Consider the following 22439-nt stretch of genomic DNA (forward strand, 5'->3'; position numbering starts at 1 on the left):
TGGGTTACAGAGGTTCCCTCTATTTTGCTTAGCAAATCCATTCCTTGCCAACAATTCAAAGGTACACTTCAGCTTAGTCTAGATCAAGTTGTCAAAAATTGAGTATTATCTGAACTTATAAGAGTTCACTATATTCATAGAGGAAGACATTTTGGAAAATAAACAATATAGTCCAATGTTTCAGGGAAGTGTTAAATACTTTTAAAATAAAAATAGAAAAAATGTAAACTTTTTCAAATAAGGTAAACATTAATTACTCATCAAGCTAAATACAGCTGAAATCTACTTTCAAAGCCTTTGGTGTCCTTTGTAAATTCCCTGAGGTCAAGGGTCACGCTATGCTTGCTTCTCTTTCTGCCTTGACAAGACTTCATACTCTCCGACATGCCACCCAGGCTGTGCTTTCTGGTGATAGTACCTAAGACACTCTGAGGTTTTCAGATATTCTAGTAATTGGTCTGCTTATCTTTAACTACCCGAGACTCAGATATTATGAGGAGGTTACTCACTGATTCTGGATACAGGCTGCAAGTAATTTACTGGTTCCCATCCTGGAAGAAGAGAGAAAAAAAATTCATGTATAACCATCATATCCAAAGACATTTACAAAACTTTCTAACAAAGGTGCTTCAAAACCTCTAACATTTTATTTATAACAAAGAAAATCATGGGAAGAGGGAAAGTCATCAAACAAAATGTCATTTCCTGTGTTTCTGGGTTAATGAAGAGATAGCAGGCTTGGTGTCACTTATTAGGAAACCTGGCATTACCCTCAACTTTTGCCACAGAAAAGCTTGAGCTTTGTGCTAGTACCCGCTATGGCAGGGGGATGGAGCTGGGGACACGTGGGTGGGCAGAGTTGGAAAATGACCCTCACAGGGAAGACGATTTCCCTTGATTCTTAGTGTTCTACTCCAGAATGTATCAGCATATTAATATACAATTATACTTCCTACTTAAAATCTTTGCGTAAAGTTGAGTACTTAGGATAGATGTCTTTGGGTACAGTTGATACTCAGGATAGATATGCCACGTGTGTCTCCTGGCATGGAGTATCAGTGGCAGGATACTTTAGTCGGGGAAGCCAGGAAAAATAAATGAACTGAAATCTAGGATAAAAGAAAAGGCTCTGAGAGAAGCAATCCCGTGGATATTTAAATTATCCAGAACTAATAGTAGTTTATTCTGTAGCAAAGAGCTGTAAGAAAGAAATCCTGGAATTTTCCTTGAATCAATAATTTTTCTTCTGATAATCAAGAAAGGCCTCTGTCTGCTGGATGAACTTGGCCAAATGTAACATCGTATATTTCCTCTTGTTTAGTCATCTATGGGGAGGGCAGAGCCTCCACTCATTCTGAGAACCATTCTAGCAAACTGCAAGGAGGTAATTATATGGCTATTTAGCCTTTGGCTTTTTGGGTTACACAGTTCTAATTCTTCCCTTAAATAATATGCAAGGGTACATCAAAAAGTTCATGAAAAGACTCATATTCTTTTAGTTCTATTTTTCTGCCAGCTTTTTGAAGTATCCTTATATTATAAATATATAATATATAATATATCATAATACATATTAATGCTATATACTATACCACATTATATTTTATATAATATATAATTATAATGTAATATGTTATATACTATATATTGCATACTATATGTAATATATTATATTATATATTTTATACATAGATAGGCAATGTTTTACTCTCTGCATGTTTTTAAAAATAATCCCTTTCAGAATATGTTGATTAAAACTTGAACAAGTACTCAAGAATGGTGTGGCTTAAGTGGAGGTAGGATTAATTCTCTGTCCTGCTACCCTACTCATATAAATAATCTACTCTCAGTGTGACTCATGTTTTTCTAACCCTAATTAAGACGAAATTCTTATTGGCTCTTGACTTTTAAATCAATCTTTCACCAAATTTTATTTCTGCTCAAGTATACCAATTTATACTTGCATCAGTGAAATGCTACTCTTCTTTTAGAATGATTTAAAAAACATATCCAAGGGCGTTTTGAATTGTATTGTTATGAGTTTCCTAATATAGGGTATCAGCAGCTCTACTTGGTTTAATAATTTCTGCATTTTGGATGAAGGTATTTATAAGTCATTTATATAGCTCATCAATAAGTTATGGACCTTTCAGTGCAACTGATCCCCACAGATTGGAACTTGATATGTAACCCATTGCTCTAACTCACTTTAATGTAACTGTAACTCTATATCTACCTGTTCACCCATGTAGCAGTAGCATGATTAAGGTCACAGTTTCACGGCTTAGTGATAAGAATATTGTTTAGGCTAGAACTCGAAGTCTTTCTCCATACAAAATTGATTTTATCCAGCATCTTATTATTTATGTAGTCTGTCACTTAATCATGGAAGAAAATTAAATTGGCATGGAAAAAATAGCTACTCAAAAAATCAAATATGCTGGCTGCTTTATCTTTTTTGATATTCTGGTAACTTGCTTTGACTGTGTGAGGCATTGTTGTCACTAGGTACTGCTTTTAAGCTCTCTAGCTTATCATGATCAAGTCATTTTCTTAAAAAAATGTGGACAAGACAGGCTCTTTCCCCCATCTCCTTGATGGCCCAAATAGGAAGGCTGTGTAGGTCATCTGCCATTTTCTTAAGGTATTTGGAATCCTGACATTAGGACATAATAATGAGCATATATATGCTCAGGTACTGGGTACTTTTGCCTGGTCTAGTTTGGCTCTCCAAACATTACAGACTGAAGTGTATTAGTTAGTCAAATTCATGTCTCCCACATTATATAGCAAACTTGTTGGACACAGGTATGATCCAGTCTTGCTCCTTTTTATAACTACCCTGCACCTAGTTTAGTGTCATGCATAAATATGAATTAAATCAAATTTTTGAAAGAGATATTTCTTTGAAGATCTGATAAAAAGACAGGAAAGTAAATATAATTAACTTTAGATTTTACACATGGTCTCCTAAGGAAAAGTATCCTTTCCACCTCCTGATAACAGTAATAGAGTGTATAGCTCTTTAAAGGCTTTGACTCTATCTTCTAAATCACTATTATTCCTATATATATTTTAATGTAATGACCATCTAGGATGTTGGGCTCAGTTCATACAATCAATATAGACTGAATTACCAGCTTCATGACCATGTATTAAATACCTGTGAATGTTCTTCCGTGGTCAACTGTGAAAATGACTTTAAATGTCAGCATTAGGGCTGGCTTCACAACAGAAATTGATTGGTTTGGCCAGAGCCACTAAAATTAATAAGAGTTTAAACTTTACATCCAGTATACATGTTCTTATATTGTGTTTACAAGACTGAATATGGAATTAAGACTTAGTGTAGTGCCGTGGACAATCTAATGAAACAGGACCTTTCTCCTTCATCCCATTACTTTATTCCGAGTCATTTTTGTTTTCTGTGATGAAGCATGTTTCACCTGTTAAAACTTGGTGTAAACATTATAATAAGTGAATAGGTCTAGAGTTTTGATGGAAAATCAATTTTGTAAAAAATTAGCATTTCACTGAGGGTTATTAACTTAGCCTGAGGGTTAGAGAGCCTCACGCAGCATGAACAGCACAGTGCGTCAGGTGGAGCGCCCACGCAAGGGAGAGAACACAATATGGCCATAATGCACTTTTCTCAGAGAACAGACAGTAATTCTCCGGGCCGTGTGATAAATTAATTAAGTTGTTTATCATCATCCTTACCAAACAGAGAATACAAAGATAGGATGCAAAAAAACCCCCAAAAAACAAAAAAAACCCAACATCACAGTGAAGGTTAGATTCTTTGCTGTCTAATATTTGCTGGTTGCATTTAAAAGTTTATCTCAATATTTTCTTTTGAAATATTGATGTGGTCTAACCTTTCATCTTTTTCTCTTTTCTTTTAAAATTGCCTGGATGCACAATTATTAAATCAATAATAACCACCATAACGCTAATATGTATTGAATGCTTACTAAACATCTGACATACTGCTGAGCACTCTATGTGAACCTTATCTAATTTACGGTCACAAGAATCACACGGGAATACTACCAAGATTTTCTGCCTATGGAATATGGCTACATGTTTCTAGTTTTGCACTTTCTTACATAAACTGCACTCATAATCATCATCTTTATTTCCCAGTTTCAGTTCTATTAAGGTAGAAGCATCCTTAACAAGGCTGCATACTAGTGGAGACCCCTTCCTGTGCTCTGCTGGCTGCTGGGTGTGCTGTGCTCCTGCCTGTGCCAGGCTCCCTGTGCATGTTTTGTATAAAATAAAGTACAAATCATATCATATCTGGGGAGGGTCTGAGAGACAGGACTAGCCCAAGAGGCAGCCTCCAAAGTGAGAAGTGCACTGAACAAAGGGGTGGGAGTCCTGAGCCCCAGACCTGATTCTCATGGGAAACCCATTCACTAAGCTTCTCTGAATTCTAATTCTGTCATGTATACGATACCTTAATGTCCATTTCAGCTTTGAGATTCTAGGAAATAAGGCAAAAAATAAAGCAGGTCTTTGTTATCATGCAGTCACCATGTTTTTTCTATCTATGCTGTATTTAACCACTCCCCTTCCCCTAAGTCCTCTCATGTGTGTTCCCTCATGCGATCCCCACAGCAGTTCCCTAAGTGTGGTGGGCTTACTGGCTGGCATGTCAGCCTGCCTTACCCTTACCATAACGTCTCATCAGAAATTTCAGTCTCTTTCAATTCTTTCACTCTGACCTATACTTGATTCAGTTCCAAATATATATATACATCTTTAGCTTTGACCTCTCCTGAACTTAAATTCTGCTTCTCCAAATTGTAGCTTTCACCTGGGTGTCCTATTGTTGGATCAAGTGCAGCCAGACTTGAATGAAACTTGTAATCCTTTCCCCCAAACCACCCACCCCTCTGAACCTGCACGCATGTGTCTGTGACCCTGCCATCCAGGCGTGCAGCCTTGGCACCCCTGCCATCTCCTCCCCACACTTGCTTCCAGACGGTCACCTCTTGATCCTTTCTTTCTATATCTCATACTCATTCTATTTTAGGTTTTTTTTTTTTTTTTTTTTTTTTTCCAACTTCCCAGCATTCCAGCCAAGGTCCTTAGCACATCAAAGCCTAGACTATTGCAACTGTCTCCAAACCGGTATCCCTGTTTTCAGCCTCCATCCTCATCTTAATTTATCAAACTCGTTGCTTAAAACATTGCTAAAAATTGCTTTGCCCAGGCTAATCTCTTCTGCAAAAACTTCTGTTGACTTCTCATTGTTACAGGATCCAGTCCAGCTCTGCATTCAGCACCCACTAAAATATGATCCCTGCTTACCTGTGTAACTCAGAACTCTCCTATACAAATTCTGAAAGTCCCTTGAAGAGGCCAAATCCTTTTCTATTCCTAAGCCTGAAACAGCTGTCCTCCTTTGGTGTGGAAAAGTCCTACTCTTTCTTTGAGATCTAAACTTGATGGTTTCCTCGCTCCATGTTCGGAGCGGTCATACTCAGAACTATAGCAGTTATTGCTCATTTGGAAGGTAGGCGACAGCTCAGGAGCGGACAGCATGCCAGGCCTAGCCCTCTACATACACAAACTCATGTGTTCCTTTATCTTAGCAGGTATGTTTTATCACTACCTTTACTTTGCAGGGAGAGTGTGGCTCAGAGAGGTTACTAACTTGTCGAGGTCACAAAGTTGCCAAACACCGGATTCAAACCCAGGTGGTCTGGCCATAGAGCTCATGCTTCTAACCCTTACGCTGCATGGCAGCTCCTGTTATTTCATAATCCATTTGTGCCAGTTGCCTCTATGACATGCAGGCGCCCTGAGGGAAAGCTCTTGTCTCTGTCCTCTCTGTAGCCTGTGCCCAGCACACAGAGACACCCTGTATGTACATCCTAAGGGGCCCAGGAATCGAGTTTAGCAATAGAAACAACAGAAAATCCCTGACAGTGTCTGCCATGCTTAAAACACAGAGACATGCCTCCCTTCTTGATCTTTCTATACACTGATAGAAAGTGCTAGCTGCGCATTTCACAGATAAGAAAAGGGGTAATATTAATAATAAAAATACCTGACACATTTCCACATTTCAGAATGTGGGCCAGATGATGAAGGAAGAATGTTACAGCCTCCCTTCCTCCCCCTCTTCTTTCTTTTCTTCTGTTCTTTGTCACTTGCTCAACAAATATTTGTTTTATGTACACCTCATGCTAGAAAAACAAACCTCTGGGTTTGTTATAAACATTTCCATTCTAGATGCTAAAAGACAGAGGCAAGTGATATCAAGTAATTACCAAAAGAAGTAAAAAGATTGCTAAAGTTTATTGTGAACATACCATGAGCTAGACATTAGGCCAAGAGCTTGGTGGGTGTTATCTCACTTAATCCTTATAATGACTCTGTGAGATAACACTGTTATTAACTCCATTTTACATATAAGGTGAGTAAGTTGAGAGAGGTTAGGTCATGGGACTTGTAAGGGACCGAGCAAGGATTCCAGTCCTGCTAGTCTGAGACCAGAGCCCACACCCTTAACCCTTACACTTGACTCCTTCCAGGAGTAGATACAGCTTCCCTAAATAGAGAGACATTTTACATATGTAAAATTTGTTTCATTTCCTTCGAAAAGAGCTCCATAGATAGTATCAGGGTACAACAGCAATGCTTCTAATATCATCACAGACTTTACCTTTACCCAAAGCAGGTGTGTGACCTTTAACAAGTTGACCTCTCTGGGCTTTATTCAATTCATTTGTAAAGTGAAAAATTAGCACCAAATGATCTCCAGAATGCCTTCCAGACTCTAACCTTCCATTATTCTGAAGATGCAGCTGGGGTGCAGAGAGGGTCACTGATATTGGAGTCAGAAAAACTAGGATTCTTTTAATAGTGTAGCACCCTTGCCATCAGTCCCTGTCACTACTGTTTGTAGCTATCACTTCTGGCTTGTCATCTGCTGTCCTCAACTGTCTGGAAGACAATCTCCCAACCCAAATAGTCATCTGGAAATACAATGATCTGTCTTTTTTGCCACAGTTTTGAAGATATGCAGGTGTTCAAGATCCAAGTCTCAGTTTCTGAATTCTTTGTCATCCTGATTGGAGGCTGTAGATTTTGCTCTCTGGAGGTGAGACCTGTGTTCACATCCAATACTGCCCCGTTGCAGGTTCTGGCTGAAGAGGAGCTATGCCTGATAAAATAGTTCATCTGATTTGGAAGGGTATTTGCATTATTCCCTCCTTTCACTGCATTTTTGGGATGACTTTTCTAACAAGTATGATCTACATCAAGCTTTTTCTTTTAATCTGAAATAAAGTCTCTTTGTTTTTGTCCCATGGGCTCTTTCTGGGTAATCTCATTCATTTTGCTGGCTTTAATGACGATTATATTAGCACTGGTGACTCCCAAATCTCTTAACTGAGGTCTGAGCTCCAGACTCTAATAAGAACGTGCTCAAGTGCACTTGACCTTGGGTATTCCTTGAGCACCAAAACAGAGCCTGTCTAAAGAGGACATCCTGCTCTTTTCATCCAAACATGCTGCTGCTCCAGTGCTGCTGCTCAGAAAATGCACCATGCAGTCACTCAAATCAGGAGCCTCGGAATTCCTCTTGCATTCCCTCACCACTCACATGCCATCCATACCACATCCTGTTTATTCTTTCTTCAAAATTTTCTCAAATCCATCCACTTCCTCCATGCTACAGATACTTCTTTGGTTCACGCCACCATTATCTCTTGCCTAGATAATTGTAATAGATATCCAAGAAGCATCTTTTCTTGGGTAGATAACAATCATTTCAAATTTATGATATACAAAATAGAAATCTCTTTTTATCTTCAGTCCCCCAAATTGGTTCTCTCATGTTCTGTTACATCTCAGCTAATAGTCATTCACTAATGTGCTCAAGTCAAAGACCTAGAGTCGTCCTCTTTCCTTCTTCTCTTATTCCCCCACATCCAATCTATCAGTATGTGCTGTCCATTCCACTTCATAAATACATCCTATATCTGATAGTTTCTCATTAGTTCTACTGAAACCACCCTCATCTAAGCAACTTCATTTTTTCCTGGTTTACCTTAATAGCTTTCTTAAATGGCCTCCCTATCTCCACTTTTTTCCAAGAACCTATCCCAAGTCAGAGTGCTTAAAAAAAAAAAAAATCTCATTCCTCACTTAAATTTCTCCAGTGATTTTTCCATTGCAATTATGGTAAAATCCAAACTCTTTACACAGTCTACAAGGCCCCACATAACTGGATGTTGCCCACACAGTTGCCCTTGTTCATGGTGCTCCAGCCAAAGCACCTTTCCTGTCACTTCATCTGCCAAGCCCGTCCTGTCCCGGGGCCTTTGCACTTGCCACTCTTTTTCTCTCAGGTCTGCTCCTGGCTGGTTCTTTACAGCCTTCAGGATTCAGTTCCAACACCACTTCCTTAGACAGGCAAGTGGTACTCATGTATAACTCTCTGGAATTTAATTTTATCTCTTCTAACTGGATAATGACCAACTAAAAATAGAAAAGTCTGAGCACTCTGCAGCAGGTTATTTAAAATTAGAAAAACTGGTTAAAAAGTTTAAAATATCTCTGAGATACTGATTTCAATTTCTTTGGGTATATACCCAGAAGTGGGATTGTGGGATCATAAGGTAGTTCTATTTTTAATTAAAATTTAAAGTTTTTTAATTAAAAAATTAAAAATAGAACTACCTTACTGTTGGCAGGAACGTAAATTGGTACAGCCTTTATGGAAAACAGTGTGGAAACGGTATACCAGGGATCCCTTTCCTCTACATTCTCACCAACCCATGTTATCTTTTGACTTTGATTATAGCCATTCTAACAGGTGCGAGGTAATATTTCATTGTGGTTTTGACCTTTTCATATGCCTGTTAGCCATTTGCATGCATTATTTTGAGAAATGTCTATTCAGGTTCTTCTATTTTTAAATTGGGTTATTTGCTTTTTTTTTGCTATTGAGTTATATGTCTTCATTATATTATATAATTGCAGCAACGTTATTCAAAATAGCCAAGATAAGGAAACAACCTACATGTCCATTGACATTTACACACACACACACACACACACAAACACCATGGAATATTATTCAGTCTTATAAAAGGAGGAAATCCTGCCATGTGTGACAACATAGATAGATGTGAAGGACATTATTCTCAGTAAAATAAATCAGATGCAGAAAGACAAATACTGTATGATTTCACTTATATGGGGAATCTAAAATAGTCAAACCCATAGATGCGTTTATGCAAGATCAATAAGTTCTGGAGCTTTAATGTACAGTGCAGTGACTAATCAACAATACTGTTGTTGTCATTTATACCTCAATAAAGTTGGAAAAAGTTTAAAATAAATACAAATGCAGTATATTCAATATCTCTATTCATGTGCAGAATTCAAAAGCTTACATACTTCATAGCAGTATAACAATGCACATGATATTTTGAGTGCAGACTGAATGCAGCCACGGATAATTCAAGTTAATGAAAAGAGAACAAGTGGCATTAGCTATTGTGATGGGACACAGAAGCAGGAATCCTGCTTTGCAGGTAAGTCCTAAAGCTGAGAATGACCAGACTTCCATCTCTCCTCTGTCTCCAATTTCAGGAAGAAAAAAGGATGGACAGTAAAAAAGAAATCTCTCTTGCCTCCTCTACTTGCCTGAACCATCAGGAAGACACAATCTAATGTCCCAATCCAATGATCATCTCTGGGAATATAATATAATCTAGAATAGCATTATAGGGTTTCTGCTGAAGGAAAAACAAAGGCACAGCTTCAATGCTTTTTTTTTTTTTTAAATGTCCATAACATTTTATTACAAAAACTTTCAAACATACAGAAAACTTGAAAGCCTTCACTTCTTAAGATCACAGTTTTCTCTATTTGAGACAGAGCCAAATCGTCTCAACACTCTCACCTACTGGGTGGGAGCAATATATTCTAAATCTCTAAGGGCCTGAGACAAAGGCCATGCATGAACAGTTTTGACATTCTGGTCACATGTATAGTGTTCTTATCCCTCCCAGTAGATAAAACTTGACTATAATTATTATTTTTAAAATTTTATTTTATTGTGATAAGAACATTTAACATGAGATTTACCCTTTTAGCAGATTTTAAGTGTACAAAACAGTATTGTCGATTGTAGGTACAATGTTGCACAGCAGGAACTTACTAGGAGGTGGGCAAGGGGAACGGGGATAGAGAGTTGCTAAACAGCTGCTGTACTTTCACTGGTTTAAAAAGCCCTGAACTGAGTTTCATCTTTAAGACTCCCCAACCCAGTGCTCTGCGGACCACCATGCTTCAGGGACACCTTTGTTTAGATAGGTCCTTCATCAAAGAGTACTGATTATAGAATCATGTACTCGTACTATACTACTTATACAAGATCTGAAATCAAATGATTTCAAAAAATGTAAATTAGTCACATCTTAGCCTTGGTGTCTACATTTCTATCAGCCAATATGAACCGAGTGTTCATCATATCTGCTATCCTTATATGCAAATCTTTTATTTTTCACCCAGAACAAAGATTTTCTTTTGACATTTTCTAATGAATGACAATGTTAAATTTGATAATTTACTAGTGGAAAGAGTATCATGCCTAACTCACACTGTACTTACTATGTCCTATTGTTTTTATATTGGACAACAATTAGGGAGACTTCGAAGAGAAAAGATAAAAACTGCAGGCTGATCTGAGGCATCAGTTTGCTTTATCTATTTCTGCCACTACTTATTGTGCATTATTTAAAAATGAGATAATGAAATCTGTCTTTCAAGTTATTTAGTTTTCGCATGCTTAATTTTTATCATCTCTCCACGACTTTGACTACTGCCAACTTTCAAGCCATTCAGACAATAAAACACTGCTGCAAAGCATGTGTGTAAAATGTTTCCTGAGAAGTTCAGTGAAATTCAAACATTGCAACTATACTCAGATACCAAGAATAGGACATTACTGGTACTTTAATGTGAAACCAGGATGCAATCCACATGTGTTGGGGAGTTTTTATTTAAAGACTTCAGCTATGAAATTAAAAAAAATTAATTGATTATCTCTTTCGATTCTCTTCCTCATGCAGGGGAGGAAAATTATTTTTCTTGTGTTCTAGATAAGCACTAGAAAAGCAAATTAAGTTCTAGGAATGAAGTTTTAATTTACCTTTTTAAAAATTCTGTACATTTGCATTGGTTTAAATAAAGAAGAAGATGGTAATTTGCTAATGTCTTCAGCAGTCAAAAATATCATAAAATTATATAGTCATAACCCTTTATGTGTTGGGAATTTTAGATGAACTATTATTTTAGCTAAACCATTATAATGATTTTTAATGATGTCATTTAATATTTCCAGAAAAACAACCACCACAGTTACATATGAATTAAATATGAGTTATACTCTTATAGCTGTGAATATAAGATTTTTTTTTAACTTTACAGCAGTGATTCTACAAGCATGTTGATTAAGGATACTTTGAATGCTTCAGCTTGATTTTTTATAAATAACCTTATAACTCCCAGGAAGTCAACATACAGCTGTCCCCCTAGCAGACAATGACTACTACTGTTCACTGCTGCATAGAAGACCTAGCTGAAAGCAGACACTGGGAAGACATACAAACACTTGTTAGGCTCCCTTTGTAATGAAAAAAAAAATTCCTTGACATAGATATCCTATTATTTTCTAAAATTTAGAGACCTCTATACTAATGGCAAATGAGTTACTGATAAATGTGCTTGATTGCAATGAAAAGAGGTGAGACAAAGAATTGTGTTAAAGGTCTGAGACAAATAAATGCTAATGATATCCTGTAACCTCTTTTCAGTTCAACCCTGCACATTACTTATGAATCTAGAGTTCCTCGTCCAATAGCACAGAGATAAGTAGGGGAGAAATTTTGTATGCAGATAATACAAGGGTATTTCAAAATGTTCATGGAAAATAGAATCAAAAGATAATTCAAATCTTTCCATAAACTTTTGAAATACCCTTGTATTTACATATATATTTTTAACAATAGCAGAATACTACAAACCAACAAATGTAATAAAGACAGCATGACCAAAGAAAAACAGTCATTTTTGGTCTTTGTCTTTAATGTTGCAGTGATGCTGAAAAGGAAATACCCAGGCAGTTGACTCATTCCAGGATAATCAAAATTCATCAGCCATGGATCCGCAGGCAAAATTCATGAAATACCCTCCCACCTTCCACTTCCTCTAAACAATAAAATTTACAAAAAATTTGTTTTTATATATATATTTGAGATTTCTCTTCACCTCATACATGACTCTGGTGCTTTGCCCTTGACTCACAGTAGTAAATAATAAACATTCTATTAATAGTTCTTCAATAAATGAACGAATAAATAAACAGCTTTTCTTCCAAATCGAACTAGAATGCAGAAATGTATATGCATATGACATGATTAGGTCCTAGATTAAAAAAAAAAAGCTGTAAAAGACATTTTTGGGACAATGGGGGATTCTGAATATGAACTATATATTAAGTAATAAAATGTTAAATTCTGAAAAAAACTATGCAGAATTAATAAAGTTGGCACTTTCATTAATGGGTAAGAAAGTGTCTGTGGCCCTGGGGTTGGTTAGAGGTAATCCTTTGTACTTCTTCAAATGCTCTGTTTAGGGTGTCTGTACCATCGTCACGTATGTTCCCATTTGTCTGGTTTTCTTTTGTCCTATCTTTGCAATCCCCTTCCCATTCCTAGGGATTTCTTTCTTTAGGAAACCCACAGGGCCATTTTGTGTGCCTGATGATTTAACAAAGTCACTTGCTCCTACATTTGTTGAACCTGTATTTACTAATAAGGGTCTACTTCTTCCAGGTCCTGAGAAAGGCACCAGGGATAAAACAGAGAACGACACAAACAACTTCCTTGTTTTCACTACATTTTTCCATTTCACTCAAAACCTAGCTTAGAAACCAAGTGAATAGAATCTGCAAGGACCTCAGACTCTGAAAAGGTGCTCCAGGATTAGGCACATGGTTTATATAGGCTCATGCAGCAAGGCTCTGTGCCTTGACAGTGCCTGGAAAATGGTGAGCATTCAATAATGCTCAGTAAATAAATTTAGTTGACACTGACAAATACACATTGAACGTTTACTATGTGCCAGGTGATGGTAACCAAGATCCAAGTCCCTGAGCTTAGAAAGATCCCAGCTTGGAGCAGCGCTGTCCAACAGAACTTCCAGCGATGGTGTTAAACTATGCACTGTCCATTATGGTAACCACTAGTTACGCGTGGCTGCTGAGCACCTGATATGTGACTAACATAACTTAGGAACTGAATTTTTAATTTTAATTAATTTAAATTTTAATTTAGAAATGGAAGCAGTGTAAAACATTTTCCCATTAAACATAACTACATTCCTCTTTAACAATCATATCATGTAATCTACTATTTCTTATTGTAATACACCAGTGTGGCACATGCATCATTTCTAGCATCTTAGGAATAATTTTTTATACTGATTATGTGATTTAATAATAATATTTTAATATACTAATTTAAATAATATATTATTAAATTAAATCCACCTATTTCTTTTTGCTTTTTTAAATGTAGCTACTCAAAAATTTATATTTACATATATGGCTTGCATTATATTTCTATTAGATATTGCTGATCTAAAAGAAAGCAAGAGGGAGTAAACAACCATGAAGGAACAACAACAACAAATTAACCAATGAATAAATACTTATGAAATCTGGAGAGTCTTACAAATTTAATTGTTCTTGACACCTAGGTTAAAACCTTATAGGATACCACATGATCCAGTAATTCTACTAGTTATATACCAAAAAAATTGAAAGCAGGGTCTTGTAGAGATATTTGCACACTCATGTTTGCAGTAGCATTATTCACATCCAAAAAGTAGAAGCAACTCAAGTGTCCATTGACTAAGGAATAGATAAATAAAATGCTGTATATATATATATATATATACACAACTGAATATTACACACCCTTAAAAAGTGCTCTGGTTTGAATGTCCCCACCAAAATTCATGTTGAAATTTAACTGCCATTGTAATAGTATTAACAGGTAGGGCTTTTAAGGAGTGATTGGCTCCACCCTCATGAGTAGATTAATGGCATCACTGTGGGGGTGGTTAGTTACCATGGGAGTGGCTTTGTTAGAAAGGCAAGCTTGCTTCATGGGCCCTCGCTCACCCTTCCACCTTCTGCCCTTGCCAGGTGCTGGCACCATGCTCTTAGACTTCCCAGCCTCCAGAACCACGAACCAAATAAACTTCTATTGTTTATAAATTACCCACTCTGTGATGTTCTGTTATAGCAACAGAAAACTGGCTAAAAAGGAAATTCTGACACACTACAACAATGGATAAAACTTGAGGACATTATGAAAGAAGCCAGTCACAAAAAACACCCATACTATATAAAAGCCATTCATATGAAGTACCACGAATAATCAAATTTATAGAGACAGAAAGCTGAATGGTGCTTGCCAGGGGTTACAGGAGGGAGGGATGGGGAGTTATTGGTTAGTGGGCAAAGAGTTTCAATTTTGCAAGATGGAAAGAGTTCTGTAGATAGATGGCAGCGATGGAAGCATAACAATGTGAATTCACTTAATGCCACCAAACCACTTTAACACTTAAAAATGGTTAAAATAGCAAATTTTTATGTTTTGTGTATTTTACCACAATTTTTAAAAATTAAAAAATAAATCTTATAGGGAAAATAACTATATTGCTCCAACAAGATTCAGTGCATTTTGAGGTATGATGATGATCAATAAAAAATATTAAATCTGTAATTCATATTTGCTCATCTACATGTCCTAGGATAAGCATTTTTAAAAAGTAACAAAGTCAGCAGATTAGGTAAAAAAAAAAATGGCTTAACAAGACAAAAATGCATTAAATAAAGTCAGGTTTTGAATGTGGTGTTTTATTTGTCACTCTGGATATCAGTGGAACTGAGAGCTGTATGTTTTCAGAGAAGGCTTGAGTAAAATTGCATTTCAGGGACATATTTGAGGAGGAAAGGATCATATTTGACTGAGAAATATGGGTTGTTTCTGTACAGTGAGAAATGTATTAGAGATTTACAGTCACACTAATAATTAGGGCATAGTAAAGATATATAAGCAAATGTAGGCAAGCAAGGAGAGACAGCATTCAAAAGACATTCTGTGAGGACTCAAACAACGGAGAGATGTTCCAGCAATGGTGTGGACCATGGTCGGGATCATCCCCTCCTATAAATGGTCCAAATGGAAGCCAGGACACTGATGATCACCTCTAAGAAAATACAGGTATGCTAGCCACAATAAAAATGTAGTGATTCATGGCCATTCATGAGCCCCTCACTGTGAATTAGTTAATCAGATTACTCATCTGCTTCTGAAAGAGGTCCCTGGTTCTGGTGTCCCCCAACAATGGCTCCCTGCCTTAGGGGTAGAAGTTGAGAAACCCATGAGGGGTCTCTCAACTTCTACCCCTAAGGCTTGGCCCCTTTCAGAGTTTCTCCAAATGCCACTCAAGTCATACCCTCACTGCTGGGGTGAGCAGACTTCAGGTGTTTCATGTTTTCTTAGAGTCTCATGGCTTCTCTGCTGTCCTGCAAATCCTCTTATCTGGGGATTTTCAGTGAAATAATAGGACAATTTATTTGATTACTGTATTGTTCCGCTCAAAAAACACACGTTCACTTTATAAGGTTTTGAGTTGCGCAGTATACAGGTGTATCATTTACAGTTGATTAAAATGTTTGTGGTCACTTCCATTAAAAAAAAGTTGGTCATCTGTTCCTTGGTTAGAAATACAATCTCATTTTTTCCCCTGTGGGAAAATCAAGTATGACTTAAGATTCCTTTTACAAGAAAGCCTAAGGATTACCAGTATTTTATTTCTGTGTGCATTTTAAATCTTTTATATAAGTGGCACTTTAAACTAATTAAAATATGCTTTTGTCTAGAATGCTGCATTCCCAGGTCATGTCAGATAAAAGCATGGTTACTGTCCTTATTACATTGACTGATACACAGATATACACACATAGGATATTTATGCAACTACCACAATAAATTCAAAATAGCATGAGCCTAATTTTGTTGCATACTGCTTGGTCCTGTACTGCCTTAATGAGATTTATCATCTAGCTCCTGAAAATTGATTTTTATTTGAATTACTTTCTATTTTACTTGGGAATTCCTCATGCCTTAAAAAAAAAAACAACCCAGAATATTTAATTTAAGATGAAAGACTAAATTAATTTTTGGCTAACACAAATTATGAAACTATTCTTTATTTCCTCTTCTGGGTGCAAGGAATACATTCATGTTGTGCAAGAATCAGAACAGATAAAAATTTCTCCTTTTCATTTGTGTTGGGGCTCAGTATACTATTTTTCCCCTACCACCTAAAGAAACCATATTTCATGTCTCAGCTGTGTGCAAATAAATCCTGTTTTGTGTACTCTAATAGCCAATCCAAATTAAATATTAAATACGGGGAGGGAATTTCAGGGAGATGTTCTCATATCTACTTTGACCATGCAGTGTGAAATGGCAATTTCTCCTACCTTAGCTACTTACCATTTCAGATTTGTTTAGTTGGTATAAACACACTCTTTTAAATGCAGTGTGCAATGAAATTTAAGGTCTTTTCAAAATAATGTAGTATAGCTGTGTTGTTATTCATTTTCTATCATAAAATCGACTGTCTGAAAAATGAAGTTTGTTTAAAAACCAACTCTTCAGGACATCTTTTAATGAACAGCCCAATTGTAGTTCTTTTATTTGTGGATGGAAAAATGCATCTAAGACCCGTTCTTTCACTCAACAACAGATACTGTTCTAAAACCACAAATCCAGACAAAACTTATCATTTTTTAAAACAAATTCATTAACGTAGTTCAGAGAGTCAATTCTTCAGGAAACTGCTTTAAAAAGCAAACATACCAGAGATGGATTGCCTGGGAGGCCGAAGCAGAAAATTGGTAGCTTAGAACTAAAGGATGATAATTATGAGACTTTGTTTATACCAATCTGGGCCATTTGGGCATAGGGTATGAGAAAAGAATATTTTATTTCTTTTCTTTTTTTTCATCAAAGCCCTGGAGCCTGTGTTAGGCTGGATGTAGATCACAGGTCTGGGTTCAAGTCTCAGCTCTGCCATCTGTCAGCTAACCAAGTGACCTTGACCAAGTCATGTATGCAGGGCAGTGGGAAATGTCTAGGCTTTGCTATCAAACAGACCTCGATCCAGGGGTGCAGTGGTCAATGTTTAAAATTGAACAAATCCTGGTTTGTAATGTTTGCCAATTTCCATGGTGTAAATACTCCCATCATTCTTAGATAATTAAAATGATGTGCCATCTGACTTCTTTGCTTCCAGTCAATTCCCCTTTCAATCTCTACTTTCCCTGAAGGGATTTTTAGAAAATGCAAATGGATCCTGTAATTCCTTGCACTTCATTGTCTTTCAGCACCTGCTACATAAAGTCCAAACTCCATGTCATGGCACAGATGGTCTTGATCCTTGCTCATGCCTACTTTTCTAGCCACATCTCCTGCTTTTGTCTGTTTATAACTGTGCTCCAGTCTCATTAAACCACTAACTTTTTCCACAATAAGCCATACTTTTACCTGTCTTTGTCTCTCTAGACAGCCAGCCCTTTCCCTTTCTCTACCTGATACACTACTTCAACTTTTTCTTCAAGGATCAACTCAAGTCACCTTTCCCAGGAAGCCCTCCTTGAATTCCTCATGACACCTTGTACATACTTCTTGTACAAATACACAGTGTGAAGAGTGCCTTGCTTTTCTCTCTGATCGGAAAGTGAATAAATTGAGGAAGATTATCCCATATCTCATTCACTTTTGCATCTCCAGTATCAAGCACAATGCCTCGACCATGAAAACATTTAGCAAATTGAGTGTATCGACTTACAAATGCCTTAGATTCCTTCTCTATCCCTTTTGTGGTGCCAAATGAGATGGTATCAAGAAAAGAGCCTTTGTAAGCTATAAACAAGTTAGTATGATAAGCATTTTCAAACTTGATTCTCTGAGAATGAAACATTTAGAATATTACAAAATATTGATGTCCAAAAAAGGATGGGACTTTAAAGAATGATATTTTACTTAAATGTATGTCACAATGTATTCTACTTGCTATCTTCATATGTTTCATGATGGTCACCAATAATTAAAACTATACCAAATTATGTCTGTCTCATACTTATTTTTGAGGGTTTTCTGGAAGTGTATAGAAACTATGGCAAAAAGCACTACAAAAATAGGAATGGCATACACAAAGATCCTGCTCAATATGCATCTACTTGAAAATTTTTATTCAATAGATAATATATAAGAAAGTGAACTTGTTGTTCATACACAGATGGAAGATTTTATTCAGTATCTAGTTAACTATTTTTTTTTTATCTTAAATGACTGCATGTTCAATGTGTGTTAAAAAGTTTTAAGATGGAGGTGCTATTGCTGTTTCAGAACATTTCCAAGAAGCAAAAAGCCCAGTCCAAAAGTAAACAGCAAGGGACTGAGCTTGCAAAGCAGATGTTGTACCATTTGCTAAATTTCTAATAATAAATTTCACCTTTTGAGTTGAAATAAAAAATAACATTGTTCTTCCCTACCGATACCTTTTTGCAAATTATGCAAATGAACAAACTATTTCTAACTTCAGGGATGCTCTAAGGTCATAAATGAAAATTATGCAACTTCACTTTTGAATACTCATTATCATCTCTACTGATTACTCCATTCTCTGGTCCACTAGGACTATTCTCTACTTAATACTTAACTGAATTTGAAAGAGTTCTCCTTGGAAAAATTGAAACACTATAAATTTAACAGATGGTGTCTCCATAGTTTACCTTAGTATGCCTTCTCACATAGCTTTTTCTAAACAATAATTTATAAAGCACTCTTGTTTATAAGAATTCTTCTTTATATTTTATGCTGTGTTGCTTTTTAATATCAAGAATCCCATGGCTTCAAAAGGGGTCTTTCTTCTGATAAGATAAAAGTACTTCAAACTCAATAGAGTTTTTATATAAAATCTATGGAACACAGATGACCATCTTTTTAAAATTTTTCTGGTGAAGAAATTGGGTCATTGAAAAATTAAGGCCAAAAGATAAAAAGAAAATTTAAGGGCAATTAGATCATTAATGACATCAGGTTCTTGCCTCCTGATATTTTGTCCATTTATCATTATACCCTCATATATTTTAAATATTATTTACCAAGCCAAATAGCCAAAATTAGTTTTGATATTTTGGCCAGGTTGTGTGACTATGATATGCGCTTCTCAGCTTAGTGTCAAGGGGCATATGCTTTTAACTATTTTTCAAAAATGGCAATGAATGATACCAAGTTATGCATATTCTCTTGTGAGTTATCCCCAGCTTATGGAAAACAGCATTAGATATAAAACTACAGCCTGGGTTGTAATCAGAGTACACACCAACTTTCTCCTCCACGGAAGCTAAATAGACTATAGGATAATTTTATTCCACAGTCTTAGTCTCGTAAACTATGTGCTCTACTGAGAAACTCAGTCCAAACTAAATTAACTTAAGCTTTGGAACATGATTCACTCAGTTATATAATGAAATGCGAGCCATTTAAGTTTTTTTTGTTGTTATTGCTGATCTATACACATATAGTACAGCCATTTCATTTAAGCAATGATAGTAGATAAAACCATAGACATACAATGGGAACGAACTTTAGGAATGATCCAACCAAACTCTTCATGAGTCTCCTGTCAACATTCCTTACAAGGACGCCCAGACTCTGTACATCTTCACTAACATAATTTCATTCTTTCCAGTCCTGGAAAGGTTTCCCTGTTAGGAAGTAATTTTTTATCCTGAACAAAAACTTACCTCTGTGTAACTGTCATCATAGAGCATATTTTTTAAACAAAGAATTAACCAACCTTAAGTCCCTGTTTTAATGGGGAATATTTTTGTCAAAAATATTTTTTTCTGGGCCGAGCCGTGGCGCACTTGGTAGAGTGCTGCGCTGGGAGCGTGGCGACGCTCCCGCCGCGGGTTCGGATCCTATATAGGAATGACCGGTGCACTCACTGGCTGAGTGCCGGTCACGAAAAAACGACAAAAAAAAAAAAAAAATTTTTTTTCTAACTTCTTTGGTTTCAGCCACAATTACTGCAATAGGATGGGGTAGATGGAAAGGGTCCAGGACCTGAGACCTGATCCTCTTCAGCTGAGAGATAAACCCAGCTGTACAGAGGGTGCGGGTGTACAGTCTACTCCAGAGGCGGGACATAGGATCTGAAGAGAAAGAACAACTAATGATACAAAGAAGTCTAGTCAGAAAGTCAGAAACAGGGATGCCCATGATGTTCCTTTTGGTATCTTCGGCGTATGCTTTATCTAAAGATGCATACATTCAGGCTGGCATCACAGACAGATTGTGGCGATGATGCCACAAATATTACATCTCAATCTTGAAAGCTCAGATTATCTTTATTTAATCTAGATATAGATTTTCCAAGGGCATGATTTATGTCCTTTGAAATGATGAGAAGCCCCCAAATTTTCCCAAATAATTTGGGCTCTATCCATTAATTGTCCTTGACTTCACTTTCTTTCTCATAAAAATGAGACAGGCTGACAAACTGTGAATCAGATGGGGCACGTTAGCTCCATCAGTAAAGGGAATTTCCTCCTAACCCCCGTGATTAGTGTTCGCTGCCAAAGATGCTGTTGCCTTAAAAAGATTTTTCAATTGTGGAAAAATATTTTATTAAGCAAAAAACTGAACACAGTATTGAAGTGACTAGTACTTTGTTTTGAAAAGAAAGGTTAGGATGGTGGCAAGTGGAAAGAACAGGGAATAAAGAAGCCTGTCTTGTCCCACCTCTGTCTCTAACTTTTGTGTCACCTTGGTCACACAGAATTTTATAATCCATGACAGTGGAGGGAACTTAAAGAGGTATCTGGTTTAACACTTTGGCCAATTTAGTTTTCTTCCAAACTATGAAGTTTCTTTAATTAAGAAGCCAGTTATCTACAGCATCACAGCAATATCATTTTAGAAACAGTACGAAGAATTTTCCCCTAAGGAGTAATAACGAAGGTAATTACATCTGTGAGGAGACTAGACACTCTTGCCTTCACGATTATTATTATTATTTTTTTTGTATTCAAGATCAGGCTTTAGAAGATTCATAAATAAAATGCAAACAATAAGATTTAAAAGGGAACTTGTGCGGGTAATAAGTTGCCCACTTGTCTGAGATGAATGCTATGGTGAGGAAAGAGATGGGAGCTTATGCTGTTTGAACACTTTTGGATTCAGACAGATTTTTGTTTTCTATTAACTATACTGACTGTTTGGAAACACACATGATATCTTGTTACCAGTCAAAAAATGAAGCTGAAAGAAGATAGTGGTTGGGAGGGATGTATCTTCTCACATTTTACAGCAATAGTGGGTTGGTGGAGACTTGGGAAGAGTGGTGGGTGTATATTACATGCTAAATTAGAATTTTCTATGATCAGTAGCAGTTTCTGGGCATCGTGAGGTGGAAGACTGCCCCTACACAGATTTACTTGAAAAATAAAAATTTATCTTATTACATGACTTTAAGCCAACAGCCAAGTAATGAATACATGGGAATGTAAAGACCTATTTTTGCGTTAGTTAGCAAATATTGACCTCTACTATGTGCAATTGTGCTGAGCTAAAGCATTGTTCATTCACTTATGGATATGTATAGAATTTAGAAACAGAAACATTTTGAAAATTCCTCCAGAATGTAAAGATTCTTCTCAGTTAAGTAGTCAATGCTGTTCTGAAAACATCAATTACATAGACGGTTTTAAGGAAAATAATTGAGATTTACAGACATTTGGGAAAATAAACTGGCTGTCAACTATGTCCATATTTTAAAACTGGTAGCTACAAGACTTACCTTTTAATATAAAATCATAAAAAAATTAAACGACATTCTATCTTATTTTCTTCTGAATAGAACAAAAGAATGGAAAGGACACAATTGATGTGAAAATAAAAAGCTAAATGTATTAATTTATTTTAATTAACTTGATATTGATCAATTTAAGGGCCATAAACTATTACTTTTTATGTGAATTTTTGAATACTAAATTACAAACATATTTTTTTAAAGGTGAGAATAAAAGCAGGAAATTAAGCTGCAGCCAATTAGACAAAATCTTACCTGAAGTTGCTTTCTGTTCTCTTTTCTTCTCCACTCTCCCTGAAATGAGAAGTGGCAGATAAGTTGCAGTGTGGGGCCATGAGAATGCACCGTAACTAAGACAAAAACCCCGTTTATGACAATTTCCAAATACGACCACTACTTCAGCCACATCCAACATGCTTCTAGATGTGACTGGGCACAGTTAA

At 36.4% G+C, this 22439-nt stretch overlaps 1 protein-coding gene across 1 annotated transcript in view; it reads right to left on the bottom strand.

Annotated features, from left to right (window-relative positions):
- CHST9 (carbohydrate sulfotransferase 9) overlaps positions 1–22439 on the bottom strand; it is a 288995-nt gene that overhangs the window by 136663 nt on the left and 129893 nt on the right. The window contains exons 3-4 of the mRNA XM_063076908.1: positions 22252–22290; positions 510–551 (exon numbers count right to left, since the gene is read on the bottom strand). Of these exons, the coding sequence (XP_062932978.1) occupies positions 510–551; positions 22252–22290 (81 nt within the window). The remainder of the gene's footprint in view (positions 1–509; positions 552–22251; positions 22291–22439) is intronic.

Source organism: Cynocephalus volans, chromosome 13, assembly GCF_027409185.1.
Source record: "Cynocephalus volans isolate mCynVol1 chromosome 13, mCynVol1.pri, whole genome shotgun sequence".
NCBI classification, from domain to species: Eukaryota; Metazoa; Chordata; class Mammalia; order Dermoptera; family Cynocephalidae; genus Cynocephalus; species Cynocephalus volans.